Here is a 16,911-nt window from a genome sequence, read left to right as displayed (position 1 = left end):
AAGCTCACAAGACTGATTTTTATAACCAGAAGGTGTTATTTTACAATGAGAACCAAGTCTGTCCCAGGGACAGGTGTACATATGTACACCTGCAACTCCAGCCCATCGCCTCAATTTCCTATTCACTATGGCACAATCATAAAAAAATTAAAAAAAAATTTTTTTTTTATGGCACAATGATAGCAACCAATATATTTGAAAGTACACGAATAATGCATTCTCTTCCTAGGAACTAACCTACCTACAAAACAAAAATCACAATCAGAACAAGGGAAGTCAGATTCATGGAACATTTAATGGTACTAAGCCGATGTATCCATCCATCTCACAATAAGGAAGCATACAAGCAAAGGGACTGGACTCACTGAGAAAATACTGGCTATACAAGCTGCTGCATCTGTCTCTACCTAAGCTCACCATGTGGTCAGAAGACTCCGTGCACGCTGGTACAGCTCTCTATATCTATTTCTGCGTTAGGGATAGAGGATCCCCTGCTTCTGGACAGAACTTGGAGGGGCACTTTCAGTATTTGTCTTTTTTTCTTTTCTGTTTCCTTCAATAAAATTATAACCTGAGAACTGCTCAGTCTTTTTAAGGTAAATTTATCTATCTAAGCATTGCTCCATTAAGAGTTCTCATTTAAAAGTTTCACCTTTAGAAGGCACTCGTACTTCCTTTATTTCCAAGGTCCTGGGAGAATGTTAACAATTCAGACTATTTTCAAAATGTCAATTATGCATGTGTGGTATATGAAATTCCTTACTTTTTGCCCTACCCTTAATTCAACTTGCAGTGTGGAGAAACAAATATGTTGATAACAGCAAACAACATTCCATTTTTTTTGTGAATGCACCATTCCACCATTCCTCAAGTAGAGGTTTTCTATAACCTGCATACAAGAATGGAAGCTCCATGGGGGCAGGAATCACTGCTTTGTTCTCTGATTTATCCAAGCGCCTAGTTGCTGTCAAGTCAATTCTGACTCCTGGCGACCCACTGTGTGCAGAGCAGAACAGCTACATAGAGTTTTTAAGGCTGTGACCTTCTGGAAGCACATCATCAGGCCTGTCTTCAGAGGTGCCTCTCAGTGGGTGTGAACCACCAACCTTCTGCCTAGCAGTTGAGTGCTTACCCGTTTGTGCCACACAGGGACTTCAGAACCCTGCAGTGTTCAAAATACTTACTGAATAAACAAATTCAGCCTATAAACTAAACCACGTTAAAAAGATTTCAGAAAGCAGGAAATGAGGGTCATAACCAATATACATGATCAATTTGAAGTCTCTCAGTCTACCCACTTTCAGCACCATGCCATTTTTAAACAATACATTCTAATGAAACAGGTGCGTAATAATTATATCCTCTATTAACACATCAAAGTTAATAATGTATCTAATAATGTCTGTTGGCATTTACGAACACAAAATCATTTCAAAATTATTTTATCATTCCAATTTTTATCTTCTTTCACGCACTTTATTCTTTAAATTGACATTTGAAAGAAAGAAGTTTCTAGGATAATATATTTTCTTTTACAAATGAAGAATACTTGTGTTACCTATCACTTTATTCTTCTTTCCATTTTTTATAGGTGTACAAAGCAAACTTCTAATGTGCTGCTGGTTTACATTTCCTGTGTTTTCATTCTAAAAAAAAACAAAACAGCAAAACATTATGAAGGGATAAAATTGTCTATTAGATGCCACATATTTGGCATCACTAATATTCTCACTTTTTATTAACTAAAGGTAACACCAGACTGCAGAAAATGTATAAATTATAATGAAGTTCACATAAATGCAATATAAAACAATCACTTTTTACTTTATTAAAAAATTTAAAAATCCCGTATTTTAACTTTTTTTTTATTTTAAATGTTCGCAAGTAATTTATAAGAACATGAATGAAAATATTTACTCAGTATCTACTATACTGGTATAGTAAAACAACCCAGTGCCGTCGAGTTGATTCCGACTCATAGCGACCCTATAGAACATTGTACAACTGCCCCATAGAGTTTCCAAGGAGCGCCTGGCGGATTTGAACTGCCAACCCTTTGGTTAACAGCCATAGCACTTAACCACTATGCCACGTAGGTATCTCAAATAATTGCGCAAGAGGGACAGAATACAAGTGTTACATTACCTAGGGCACTGTTGTTGTGTGCTACTGAGTCAATTCTGACTCACAGTGGACTACAGGACAGAGTAGAACTGCCCCATAGGGTTTCTTAGGCTGTAATCTTTACGGGAGCAGATTGCCAGGTCTTTTCTCCTGAGGAGCTGCTGGGTGGGCTCGAACCACTGATCTTTCAGGTAGCAGATGAGTGCTTAACCACTGAGCCACCAGGGCTCCTACCCAGGACACTACATGTTACAAATCGTCCTGCTTTCCCACTGTTCTTATTGCCTACATTACTCATGTTCTCCAAAGGTGTCCTGGATATGCACATAACAAAACCAAGGCACTTGCCTTGATGTGCAATACTTTTCTGAAATGAGAAAATACTAGAATTCTAAGTTTTCAATGTCTGCGAAACTGATCTTTGCTGCTTCGCTAATTCAGGGAAAACAGATACCCATTTTCCCACAGAGCGACTCACTGAGGTAGAATACCAATTCATGTAAGCTTGAATCATTTGAAACTTAATTTTTGAGGATAAATTTAAGAACTCTAACAATATCATTTAAGATATGTAGTTGACATTACGTAGGTAAACATTAAATGACTTCAGCATTAGTATATGATAGTTCAGTAACATACTTAAAAAAAAAACAACTGATACAAGTTTAAAAAAAAATTCTCAAGTATGTATGTTGTTGTTAGGTGCTGTCGGGTTGATTTCAACTCATAGCAACTCCACAAGACAGAGTAGGACTGCCTCATATGGTTTTCTTGGCTGTAATTTTTATGGGAGCAGATCACCAGGTCTTTTGCTGTGGAGCTGCTGGGTGGGTTTGAACTGCCAACCCACCTAGCAGCTGAGCACTTAACCAAGGCTCCTTTTTAGGTATAGATGATCACCTCTAAATAGGTATTATGAGCTATCTTCCCGTTTTACTGATCAGGGAAAGCAGAGATCACTCTTAAACAATCAACTGGAGTCAGTCCTTCAGTAGAAGAATAACTAAGTACAGATCTGATGAGAAAACAGCCTTCTGGCGTCAGTTTTAAAATCAGGTTACTTACTGTCCAGGGAAATCTTTTATCCTTACTGACATCTGGGATATTAAGGGGTTCCATAGTATTCTTGACATACTGAGCGTACATGTAATTGATTTTGTTTGCATCACGTTCCCTGTGGAAATAACAAATATGAGTTCTTTCTGCGCAGTGAGAAAACATGAGCAAAATGGAGTTAAAGAAATGACTCTGTAAGAGACAGACTAGTCTCAAATTTTAGAGAAAAGGATGTCTCTTAATTGGAAAAAGGCAGCTTTAATTGTTGATTACAACTTTGATAATTACTACACTTAAAATATTTTAAGAAGGGAAAAGTTTACAATTTGTCAACAGTCCAAAGCAAGTTCAAAAGATGTCATAGTAATCTTTATTACCACTCTTAACGGGCATGTTGATTTTTGTGACATTTAATGTAAAATTTGCATAGACCTCCCCCCCATGTCTTATTCTTTTCATCAGATTCCAGAAAGATTAAGGTCTAGTGTTTGCTATACTTTCTCGATTATTTATTTTATCTATCCATATTAATGAAACAATCTTTTACACATTCTAAGACCAAAGGAAAAATCACCAAGCAGGCTTAGACGAATTTTATTAGCTCCTCTCTCTAACCGAATCTTTTCTCCTTTTTCTCTTTTTCTTGTCTCTTCTTCCTTAACATCATTCTCTTCAATTTCCTCTCTACACTCCTTTTTTATGCTTTGAGACCCCTTATAATACTTCCTAAAATTAAAAATTAATCTTCCTCAAAAATTTTTTGAATTTATACTATTTTTACCTTCCCCCACCTCCCCCAGTCTCTTGCTAAATTGGTTGAGCACAGAAGATTAATCTTATGTCAGAAGGAACAGTAATACAGTGACAGTCTGGGTGGTGGAGAGAACAGAACAGGACATGATTTTTTTTCAGGAAGCTTCTTAGGTTTCCTGGTGATGGTGATGAATTAATTCCGCAAAGATCTGGTGACGGAAATTTACTCCAGGTATAACTATACGCCTATCTCAACTGTAGTATCATTAAGTGAAGAAACAGGAAAGCCTAATCGTGAGAGACATTCCAAAATAAAATACAGGCCTAGGAGGATGTCCTCTTGTTCGCCAAGTTCCAATATTTTGCCCATCTGCTGTCCTTCTCACCCAACTGTCAAACTGCTCCTGGGGCCAGAGGTTTCAAATAGTGTTCTCCAGTGCTAGTGAGTCCACAAAGATTCCTGAAGTCTGTTGTCTCATTCCTGGCTCACACATCTTAGTCTTCCCTTTCTTAACTGTATATTTTAGTTTAAGTATAATTTGGTCAAATTATGTACTGACCAGATGTCCAGTATTATTTTGAATGAAAGAGAAAAAAAAAAAAAAAGAAAAGGAAATGACAGAATAGTAACACAAGAAGTAAATGAACTTTATATTGAACATGTCTTAAGACTAGACTGATAATCTGTGAAGGCATACAAGTTATTACACAACTCAGGCCTAATACACTCATGTGGGTTCCTATTTCATGTGTGTTATCTGGGTGGCATTCAAAAAAAGGTTTTAAGTGTAGGTTTTCAGTTCAGAAAACAATTTTTAAAACTAATATACATATATATATAAAATAAAAAAGCCTAGGGAAAAGAAATTAAGAAGCTAAATTAAAGGTATGAAAAATGAAAAGGAGGCCACAGAGAGAAAGAAGTACACTGGAGAAGAGGTAAGATAACTGTCCAAATCTCTTTAAAAGTTATAATAATATTAATAACCCTTATTATTATCATCATCATGTTAACAGTGGGTACTGGAAGTCTGAAAGGGTTAAGCAACTTGCCAAAGATCATAAAATCAGACTTATAGGCGTTGAGGTAGGTAGAAGTAAATGATCCACTCTAACTAAAATTATTTTTCATTTATAAAAAATGAAACTATACTATTTATTTATAGAAATAAAATGAATTACTTTTAAATCAATAGGTATCTAATTTCTTTTTCAAATTACTAAAAACTTAAAGTTTTCCTAACGGTACTTTAGTGAAAAATGAGTATGAGATTTACTAAAGTTATATGATAGCCATGCTTGTTTTTTAAACTAAAAGAAATGCTGATAAATTCTTAGTTTCTGCACCCCAAATACATACCAAGTACCTACTCCATGAAAGGCACCTTTGGTACCACATGGGAGACAAACTTACTAGGCCAGTAGCTGTCTAGTAGACGGCTGTGACACAGAAATGAATAGAATTCAGGGCTGTCTTAGTGGCCTGTCCTGGGTGGTGCAAATAGTTAGGAACTCGGATACTAACTGAAAGGTTGCAAGTTTGAGTTCACCCAGAGGTACCTTGAAAGAAAGGTTTGGTGATCTACTTCTGGGGGAAAAAACAAAATCAACCCTTGAAAACCCTATGGGGCACAGTTCTCCTGTGACACACAGATCTGCCAGGATTTGGAATCTACTCAACAGTAATTGGTTTTGGATTTTACTGTTTGGATAGAGTCTAGAGCAGAGGCTGCCAGCTATCCCTCAACAGCTCTCCTCCCCTTCTCTTTAACTGAACACATGGCCACCCAGAGGAAAGACTACATTTCTCAGCCACCCAAGTAGCTTGGTACAGCCGTATTTGACCAATTGACCAATTTGTGGTCAATAAAATATAAAATGAAACGGGTATGGCAGATTCTAGCAGTCTTCCCTAAGAGATAGGGAAATCAAAATGCCAGTACACAAAACATAATTGCACAGACATATGCTACCCAAAGAATCTAAGGTAACTCAACCAAAAAGACCCATTGGTGTCGAGTCGATTCCGACTCACAGTGACCCTATAGGACAGATTAGAACTGTCCCAGAGAGTATCCAAGGAGCGCCTGGTGGATGTGAACTGCCGACCTTTTGGTTAGCGGCTGTAGCGCTTAACCACTTCACCAACCAGGATTTCCAATTGCACAGACATATGCTGCACAAAGAATCTAAGGTAAATGTGGGTAATTCATCATTTTATAATTTTAATATGCATTACTATACTGATATTATCCATTCTACTGTTTGAAACAGGGATATGATCACTGGAGCTGCGTCCCTGGTTCTGAAAAGGGCCACACCCCAGGGAATCAGAGTAGAAAGCCCAGAGATGCCTGGGTCCCTGAGGTCTTTGTGGAGCAGAGTGGCACTGGCCTGCCTACTTCTGGGCTTTTACACGGCATTCTTGTCAAAGCTATCATTATTATGGGTTTTCAAGACTTACTAGTGAAGCTTAATCTTCCTAACTAATGCAGATGTTACCAACGCAACACCACATACGTGGAGAAGATGAACAGATAACACGTAAGTGGAGTGGATTAGGGCAGAGGTGGCTTTAGAGAAATTCATTAAAGGCTGGGTATGATTTAAGGAAGTGAAGAAAGACATCAGGACTGAAAGGAGGGTATTCCAGGGAGAAAAACAGCATAAAATACAATGCTGAAATGGAAGAGTTCTATGTGTATTTTAGAAACACTAGTTACACATCATTGGGCATGAAGTGATACTTTCAGACTGAATGTGTTAGGCCAGCGCAGACAGTGGAAGATTTTTAAAGTACAGTGCAAGGAATCTGGATCTCACAGAAAACAGGAACACTGTGGCAGCCTTGAAGGTGTGCCTCTCAGAGCTCCAGCTACAGGACACGTAACCAACCAACGTCTCCAGTTGCTGTGCTCTGAAACCTATCAGCATGTCAGCACCAAGGCCAAGCCTCGAAGGGCTGTACCCAGACCAAGACTGCACACAGCAGGGACACTGAGGTAGGCCCCTTCCTGGGAAACCAGGATTGTCTGACAGCAGACTAGAAGCTAGGGGACTCCCCAACAGTCTTGCCAAACATCCCTTTTAACAGCCCAGATAATTAAGATGCTTCCATACAACCCAGCTTCCTTCTTTCCCTCTCTCCTTCACTCTGTGTGGGGGTTTGCTGGCCCTCCTAGCCTTCCCTGGCCCTTTCCCCTTCCGCTTCCACAGGGTGTTTCCTGGACAAATTTCTCATACCTTTAATTCACTCTTGGCATATGCCTCTTGGAGGACCCAGACTTTTTAAAGTCTTTTTACATGGTGGCTATCAACGGAGTTTATATGAGTATATCTTTGGAAAGAGACAGGTAAGGAACTTAGAAAAGCTGAGAAGTTTCTGTGCTGTAGAATTAAATGGAAATCATTGTAGGCTACGAAAACCAAAGAAAGAAAACCAAAACACATTCAAGAGAGAGTAAAATCTAAAATTTACCAAGCACTTATGTGCCAGCAATTTCCTGAAGCATTTTATATGCATTATCTCATTTAGCCCTCACTGAATCCTACTACCATTATCCCCATTTCACAGATGAGGAAACTGAGGCTTTGAGATGTTAAATACTTCACATAAAGTCCTATAGGTATTAAGTGGTGGAATTTAGATTTAAGTATAATCAGTCTGATTCCAGAGTTACACTTGTCTACTCTGGATCCACAAATGTTTTAAAGTAGATTTTACTTTTAACTATAACTGTGTCCTACTATTATAATCAGTAACAAATATTGATTAGTATATTTATTGTAAAAAAAGTGAATTTCAAGGACTAATTTTATGTATTTGTCACTTTATGATAAAAATGTACATTGGACAAAATGTATATATAATAAAAATACACACAGAACTCATTCATATGGAATTATATCACTAACTGTACAACATCTTACTCATTGTTTCTCTTCTAATTGGATGACTTTTTGAATTTAAACAGAGACTCTAAAACCTACCCCCAAGAAAATACCAAACCCATTGCCATCAAGTTGATTCTCATTCATAGTGACCCTATAGGACAGAGCACACCTGCCCCAAAGGGCTTCCAAGGCTGTGATCTTTACAGAAGCAGACTGTCATATTTTTCTCCCTCAGAGTGGCTGGTGGGATTAGCAGCCTTTGGTTTAGCAGCTGAGCGCTTAACTACTGTGCCACCAGTACTCTTCTAAAACCTTTCACCATCTGGAAATTAGCTTTCCTTCTAAATTTCTTGGGCAACCCATTCCCAAGAACTTACTCTGCTTTATCCCATTGATAATATCATTGTAATAATTACGTAGAATGTTCACCTTGAATATTTTTTAGTTTTACACTTAATATTTCAAAGCTGTCTTCAATACATTCTCTTAATTTACGAAAGATATTTACTGCGTTGGTGAGCCATGCTTTTTAACCGATAAGTAACTGTCTAGAAAGAAAGACTGATTTGCTTACTGCTAACAGCATCAAACTGCCTAGCATTTCATCTTATGGAAAAGTACTTAGATTGGCAAAGTGTTTAATATTGAGAATTGGGAGTCCTGAATTCTATCAATAAGCAATTTGAGAAATGTAATAAAGAATCTGTTGGTGAAAAATACGGATCAATATCAGTTAAGTCTGTTTTCAAAATGCCGAGGTTACTAAATACCATTCTAAGCCAGAGTTTTTGCAGTTAGGTGTGGTATCCAATTTTTATTAAAATAAAAACTTATTTACATGACTTAGAGGTATTTTAATGCATTATTAAAATGAAAGCTAACATTTAAATGTTTATCTGACATAAGCCATTGGTGTGAACGATTCTCCTTACTGTAAAATCACATAATAAATCAGTTAAAATGATCCATGTAAATTAGTCTCTTTTAAGGTAATCATGCTAACTTATTTATCCTTTATAAAAAATATCTTTACACTAAGACAGTCTTGGAACAATTTTTAAAAAAGGAAAAATAACTCTCATTTTGCCTATGGAGAGGAAACGTGGCACTCATCAGAAACAAAACAAATATATACCAAGACCTTGCTTTTGTTTTTTTCAAAAAAATTCATATTCACCAGAAGAGGTCACTATTACACCAAGTCACTGGGTTGTTCAGCTAGGACTAGAAATTAGGCAACCTGGAGGAATTTACAAAAAAAATCAAAGTGCCAATACACAAATCATAATTACACAAGACATATGCTGCACAAATATTCTAAAGTTAATGCAGATTTCATCATTTTATACTTTTAATATGCACTATCATAATGATTTTCCTATTGTCCTATGAATACATATATGTATATATATGCACACACATACATTTTTTTGCATACATACATATAGGCATATGAAACTTATATATGTATCTATGCTTATGAACTTTATAATTATATACAACTAAATTATATTTATATAGTAGTTCACTATTTATGCAAACAATTAAAAGTAAAATAATCAAGTATTTACATACGTCTTACTAGAAACTTTCAAAGATACTTTTTTTTTAATTTTATTAACTTTTATTGAGCTTCAAGTGAACGTTTACAAATCAAGTCAGACTGTCACATATAAGTTTATATACACCTTACTCCATACTCCCACTTGCTCTCCCCCTAATGAGTCAGCCCTTCCAGTCTCTCCTTTTGTGACAATTTTGCCAGCTTCCAACTCTCTCTATCCTCCCATCCCCCCTCCACACAGGAGATGCCAACACAGTCTCAAGTGTCCACCTGATACAATTAGCTCACTCTTCATCAGCATCTCTCTCCTACCCACTGTTCAGTCCCTTTCAGGTCTGATGAGTTGTCTTCGGGAATGGTTCCTGTCCTGTGCCAACAGAAGGTTTGGGGACCATGACCACCGGGATTCCTCTAGTCTCAGTCAGTCCATTAAGTATGGTCTTTTTGTGAGAATTTGGGGTCTGCATCCCACTGATCTTCTGCTCCCTTAGGGGTTCTCTGTTGTGCTCCCTGTCAGGGCAGTCATCGGATGTGGTCGGGCACCATCTAGTTCTTCTGGTCTCAGGATGATGTAGGTCTCTGGTTCATGTGGCCCTTTCTGTCTCTTGGGCTCTTAGTTATCGTGTGACCTTGGTGTTCTTCATTCTCCTTTGATCCAGGTGGGTTGAGACCAATTGATGCATCTTAGATGGCCGCTTGTTAGCATTTAAGACCCCAGATGGCACATTTAACAGTGGGATGCAGAATGTTTTCATAATAGAATTATTTTGCCAATTGACTTAGAAGTCCCCTTAAACCATGGTCCCCAAACCCCCGCCCTTGCTCCGCTGACCTTTGAAGCATTCAGTTTATCGCGGAAACTTCTTTGCTTTTGGTCCAGTCCAGTTGAGCTGTCAAAGATACTCTTTTAAAAGAGCAACAAAATGTCACAGTATCATAAAAGGAAGATAATATTATAGATCCTCCTATGGATGAAAAAAAAAACTTCATAACTGAGATGGATGATGGAGCCTCATATCCATCTTTTAAGGGGAAGACACATACACACACTAGGGTGTATATACATTATCAGGCTTTCAAAAAGGATTCAGTATTAACTGAAACAATGTCAAACATGCCACAAAAACACAACGGCATGGGGGTTTAAGATATAAACTTCAGCACTTGACTAGTTGGCCAAAAGGGAAATACAGACCAGCCCCGGGTTGGTGCAAATGTTTAACACGTTCAGCTGCTAACTGAAAGGTTGGAGGTTCAAGTTCACCAGAGGCTCTTTGAAAAAAAATCTGGGCAATCTGCTTCCAAAAAATCAGCCACCGAAAACTCTATGGAGCACAGTTCTAGATGGGCTTGCCGTGAGCCAAAATTGACTAGATAGCAACTAGTTATCTGGTAATGGTGGTATGAACCAAAATCTCCAGGGCAGCAGAAAAACCTCTGGGCAGACCTACCACCGTTTATCTACATTGGCTAGGAATTAGAGGACCCCACACCAAAGTCAGCAGGAAAGGCTTAAGTCAGGTATACCCTCTGAATCAAATGATTTCCTCACCTGCTCCCAAGTTATACCCCTGCCCCTTTGCTGATTTCTAAAATTCTTTTAATAGGAGAAAAAGCCTTTCACTGCATCAATAGAATGTTTAATATTAAATCCATTATTAAAAAAAATTTAGTAACAGCAGGCTTTAATTTAAATACAATTACTTAACAAAATGACAACTTTAAGTCACTACGTACAACAGTTTCTCAGTCTTGATGGGGGAAGATATAAGAGGACAGGAAACGTAAGAAAAGCTAAGAGGGGAGAAGAAGAGAAAGGGCACCCATAAAAAGAGGGCTGAGGCAGAAGACAGCTTTTGCAGACGTCACAGTGTTCCTTGGGGTCAGTCTTATTTACGAGTGTTGGAACAAAACAGGCTGTGCACTGAAATACTTTGTTCTTGCAGCTGCGAAGTCAGGCCGTTCTGCATTACAGGATCTACATAGAGGGTTTTTGCTTTGCTGTGTTTCCAACTTATTATTACAAACATTTTCTTCTAACATTTCATGACAAGCATTTTGAAACATACAGTAAAGTTGGAAGTAAAATGAATACCTTCCCTCCGGATTCAAAAATTTTTAATATTTTTGCCATATTTGCTTTATCTATATATGCATGTGTGGATCTATTTAACATATTAAATTTCAATGTATTTACTTATCTTTGGTTAACCATCTTAAAATAAATTGCAAACATCATGATCCCTAAATACTTTGGCATGAATCTCCTAAAAGTAACCACAATCCTCTTACTAACCACCATATCTTACTAATTCCAAAGAAAGTAACAACAACCCCTCCACCACCACCCAATATCCAGTCCATATGCAAATATTCAGTTGTCCCCTCCCCAAATCTATCTTTGATAGATTTTTTTGTTCTGCTTTGTTTTATGTTTTTAACAGGAACTAATCAAGTTCACATATTGCACTTGGCTGTTACGTCTTTGAGAAGAGTCCTGCTAACCATTTTTTTGATGACACATACTTTTGGAAGATTTTATAGGTTTTTTTTTTTTCCTATATGCTAGATGTGTAACGAGGTTATTTTTAAAGGACTAACACCTTTTATTAACGAAGGAGCTTAGTTACTGAGTACAAATAGTGGTATCATTCACTATATGAAATAATTCTCAGGTCAACACCTAGTGAAAAAAAATCTAGAAATTTAATATCAACAGTAAAGTTAAAATAACATTCTATTTTGATGATCACATGAGACTTTTAGGAGCCCTGGTGGCGCAGGGGCTAAGAGCTCAGCGACTAACCAAAAGGTCAGCAGTTTGAATCCATCAGCCACTCCTTGGAAACCCTACAGGACAGTTCTACTCTGTCCTATAGGGTCCCTATGAGTTGGAATCGACTCGACAGCAATGGGTTTTTGGTATGAGACTATTATATATAATATTAACAGTCTGCATTTCCTAATTAATCTGTGAGTTCTGATCAGCAAAGTACTTAGCGGTAAAATAAATAATCCATAACAAATGAAAAATGATCAGTGTGATAAACGGCATTATGCCCAAGAATTCTGGACCCTTTATTCTAGCAGATTTATATTCCTTGGAATGTCCTATCATTTAAACCAATAACACTAGTTTTTGGCCAAGAACAGGAAAGGGAATATGAGAAAGAACATTTGGTAGTTTAAATCCTTTTCAACATTCTTCAGAAAGCACATATAAAACTGAGGTAATAATATCTATAACTTCCATCATATAAAATACTTTCTATTGTTTCTAAGCAACAACAAAAATAATACAATTTTAAAAACGATGAAAACATGAAAAAGAACTGAACTGCAATAGAGAGCTGATTTGATTCTAGCCACAGGGCACACGTCTTGGTATGAAATGGGCCACAGGCTCTCCTGCCCCAACCCCCACACCTGTTTTAAGCATTCCCTGAAGTCAACCAAGTATCCAGTATCCTCAGGAAGATAGAAACAAAACACAGGACAAGACCTTATCTTTACTATAGAAAACCACGGTGTTCAGCCACTTAAAATATCATATATGGTTTTTTAAAAATGTTTTACTCATTTTTTTACTCATTAAATCCTTACGGCTTACTTAGAGTAAGTCTATTCAGAAGTCTACCAAATTTCCAGTAAGGGTCTAATTCTCAACAAGAAACTATAATTGAAAGCTAGTACTAGCGGGTCTTAAATGAACCTGTTCACAGAAAATGCTGTAGTGAGGGCTCTATTAATCGTAACATCATTCACTATACGAAATAATTCTCAGGTAGGTCATCTGTAGTGAAAAAACCTGAGCTTTACTATCAAATAGTAAAATATTTTAAAAATAAAGCTATTTGTGGAAATAAAATAGCCTATAGCTTTATATGGAATCCCTGGTGGCGTAGTGGTTAAGCGCTACGGCTGCTAACCAAAGGGTCAGCAGTTCGAATCCGCCAGGCGCTCCTTGGAAACTCCACGGGGCAGTTCTACTCTGTCCCATAGGGTCGCTATGAGTCGGAATCGACTCGATGGCACTGGGTTTGGTTTTGGTTTTTTATAGCTTATACGATTTAAAATTAAACTGGCCATGAAATATTTAGTCAATATTATACACTTGTGATATGAGGCAGTGGTGATTCAACAGTAGAACTCTCACGTTCCCTGTGGGAGATATGAGTTTGATTTCCAGCCAGTATACTTCATTGGCAGCTACCACCTGTCTGTCAGTGGTAGCCTGCATGTTACTATGAATATGTTCCAGCAGAGCTTCCTGACTAAGCTGGACTAAGAAGGCAGGCCTGCCCATTTATTTCCAGCCAATGAAAACGCTATGGATCACAATGGTCCAATTTGCAATTGATGTGTGGACGGAGGAAGACCAGACAAGATATTCTTCGTCATGCACTGAGTCTACCTTGAGTTGGGGGCTGACTCGATAGCAGCTAACAACAACAACATATACTTGTGATAAAGAGAAATAGAGAATAATTTGTTTTACCTTAAGGTATCTGATGATTTTTCTAATTCCTCACATTCCATGTGAAACACACTAGAAAAAGAATCCTGAAAACAGAGCAACAACACAGACTGAGAATTAAATTTGAAAACGTAATGAAAACTATCTATATACAGACATACATGTCTGTGGAGCTGGTTAAAGACATTAATACTTGTCACATAGTTTTACTTTTTTGCAGACTAAACTGTAATTGGCATTGATTTCATGACATCCACAAAGCTGCTTCCCATTACTAAAGACCTTGTTCATGTTGTTGGTGACAAGAATGCTGATTTGAGTACCAACTGGTTTATTTTCTCCACTAGGTGTTAACGGATATATTCACTTCAAAAATTTCTCTATGTTTATTCTAAAATCCTCAATTTGTGACTTTTATGCATATATTGATGGCTGTTGTTACAGCCCAGGTAAAGAATGCCTTTTTAAAAAGACTTATCATTCAGCAAAATTTTATGAGATCATTAAATTGTGAAAATTTCAACAACGCAGAGAAATACTTTCGGAGTTACATTTAAAAGAGCAGAATGCAAATTTGCATCTGTGCTGTATTTACAACTATATAAAGAATTAAAAGGAAACAAAGAAATACAACGGTGATGTTGGTGTAATTTGGGGATGAAGCGAGTACATTTTTTTTTTTCTTGCTTACATTTTGATTTTTGCTCATGATGTTCAAATATTTTTAATCAACTAGTAATTGTAATACGAAGACATCAAGTCATCCAATCCCTTTTCTAAACTCTACAATTGGATTGTTAAAAAGTAAGTAAAACATGCAATCAGGCATATTGCTGAGCTATGTTTCCAGGCACCACTGATCCAAATCAGTTGCTACCATGATGGGTGTTAACTGGGAGAAACATGCACTGAATGTTAATTAAAGTGATATTTAAGTTGTTCAAAAAGGACTGCCTCATGTATAACTTTCAAAAATTAAATGCTAAAGAGCGGATCATGGAGAAAAATGACAAAATGACATACTGTATTAATAAGTTCTAACTTTGAAAGAATGGTTATTACCTTGTAATTATCTCTCATTTAAATACATTAATAATTTTGTAACTGATTGAAAATATGAAACAATATCTATAAGAATACTCATTATCTTCTAGCACAGTGAATTCTCATATGATACCCTATTAATGAGAATTTTGTATTAATCAACATATCCATTCTCATACAGACACACACGATTCTAATGATGTTGGGTCATACAGTACAGTCTTAGGAGCTAAAACAATTAAAACATTTAAATATAAATTAAATATTAAATACTTTTTATACTTCTACTTACCCCCCATACCAATTTAGATATCAAATATGGATTATAATTGGCCTGTACATACAAAGGGGAATCCCTACTCTCTTTTTCACACACCAGTAAAGACCCTATTTCTAGCAACTTAATGGAAAAAAACAACTACACGAATAAGAAATATCCCCAGAAGTAACAGTTCAAAGGTTGAGAAGGGAAAGAAAATGCATAAAGGAAAACTGCCTTTGGCCAGGGGTCTTGATTCTAATGGCAAACACAAGGGGCTTGGCCTGCCTGTAAGTTACCCATAATCTGTAACAACGCTCCACCTTTCCCTACACATCTGAAAATGTTTCTTCATATTACAAATCAATGGACTGAAATCTACCAGTTACAACAGTTCAGTAGTTTGGCATTATTGGTAAAGGACTTGGGACTATAGCCACCTTTAGTGATGCTGCCTTTATTGGTCCATGTCTTCTTGTTTCTAAAGAATTCCTGTTACAAGGAAAAGTCTACACCTAACTCATTCAGGGTGGAGGTCTACTTGTTCATGGCAGCCAGGCACCACTACTCCTGACCTTGAAAAATCAGCACACTGTAATGATAATGTATTTTTCCATCAAGACAGTGTAGTCATTGACAAAAGCAGCACACAGACATACCCACGGTAACTAGTTAGCGCTGGGGGACAGAAGTGAAAGAGTGCATGAAAGGAACCCTCCAATCTCTTCTCTACCCCTCATCAACCACAGCAGCCCAAACTCTGATCAGCTTTACCCAAGTACCACACATAGTTCTGCTTCAGAGAGTTCTGAGGCTAAATGAGATTTAAAAGCAGTGCTTTGAGGTGCTTTTAGTCTTTCTAAAAATATAAAAGTCATACTCTGTACTCACGGAGCAATCTTCATCCACTATGAAAATGGTGCATTTCTGCACCTGCATGAAAGAGATAATAGTGGCAGCTATTTTCTTCAGAATTACTTCTAATGATTGTTGTTCTTCAAAAATTAAGCTAGCAAGGTCAAGCAGCACCTAGACAAAAAAGATTAATGGTTATTGCTTATTATTTGTTAACTGTAACTTTTAAAAATGAGGGAAACCTTCAATGAGATGGATTGACACAATAGCCAGCCACAATAATGGGCTCTAATGTTCTAAGATCATGAAGATGGCACTGGACTGGGCAAAGTTTTGTTCTATTATACACAAGGTGGCCATGAGCCAGAGCTGAGATGATGGCAACTAACAGCTAAAAATATTGGCCAGTAAAAAAATGTATGAATAGCAACAGAACATTGTCTGGTACACTGCTGGAAGATGAGCTCCTCAGATTGGAAGGCACTCAAAATACAACTGGAGAAGAGCTGCCTCCTCAAACTAGAATCGGACTTAATGACATGGATGGAGTAAAGCTTTCAAGAGCTTCATTTGCTGATGTGGCACAACTCAATTAAGAAGAAACAATTGCAAACATCCATTAATAATTGGAATGTGGAATGTATGAAGTAGGAATACAGGAATATTGGAGGTTGTCAAAACTGAAATGGAATGCATAAGGATCGATATCCTAGGCATTAGTGAGCTGAAATAGATTAGTACTGGCCATTTGGAATCAGACAATCATATGATCTACTACACCAGGAAACAAACTGAAGAGGAATGGCATCACATTCGTCCTCAAAAAGAACACTTCAAGATCTATCCTGAAGTACGAAGCTGTCAGTAGGATAATACCCATATGCC

At 37.2% G+C, this 16,911-nt stretch overlaps 1 protein-coding gene across 7 annotated transcripts in view; it reads right to left on the bottom strand.

Moving 5' to 3' along the window:
- The window catches only part of PDE5A (phosphodiesterase 5A), a 164,846-nt gene that overhangs the window by 76,029 nt on the left and 71,906 nt on the right, over positions 1–16,911 (bottom strand). For all 7 annotated transcript variants that reach the window (XR_007517605.1, XM_049885431.1, XM_049885430.1 and 4 more), the window contains 4 exons: positions 16,063–16,200; positions 13,890–13,954; positions 3,190–3,298; positions 1,559–1,646 (listed from right to left, as the gene is read on the bottom strand). Coding sequence is in view for 6 of the 7 variants with exons in the window: in XM_049885431.1 (XP_049741388.1) it covers positions 1,559–1,646; positions 3,190–3,298; positions 13,890–13,954; positions 16,063–16,200 (400 nt within the window). In the remaining variant the exon portion in view is untranslated. The remainder of the gene's footprint in view (positions 1–1,558; positions 1,647–3,189; positions 3,299–13,889; positions 13,955–16,062; positions 16,201–16,911) is intronic.

This window comes from Elephas maximus, chromosome 5 (assembly GCF_024166365.1).
Source record: "Elephas maximus indicus isolate mEleMax1 chromosome 5, mEleMax1 primary haplotype, whole genome shotgun sequence".
NCBI classification, from domain to species: domain Eukaryota; kingdom Metazoa; phylum Chordata; class Mammalia; order Proboscidea; family Elephantidae; genus Elephas; species Elephas maximus.
The sequence above is the reverse complement of the archived record's forward strand: the minus strand, read 5'-3'. Positions and strand labels throughout refer to the sequence as shown.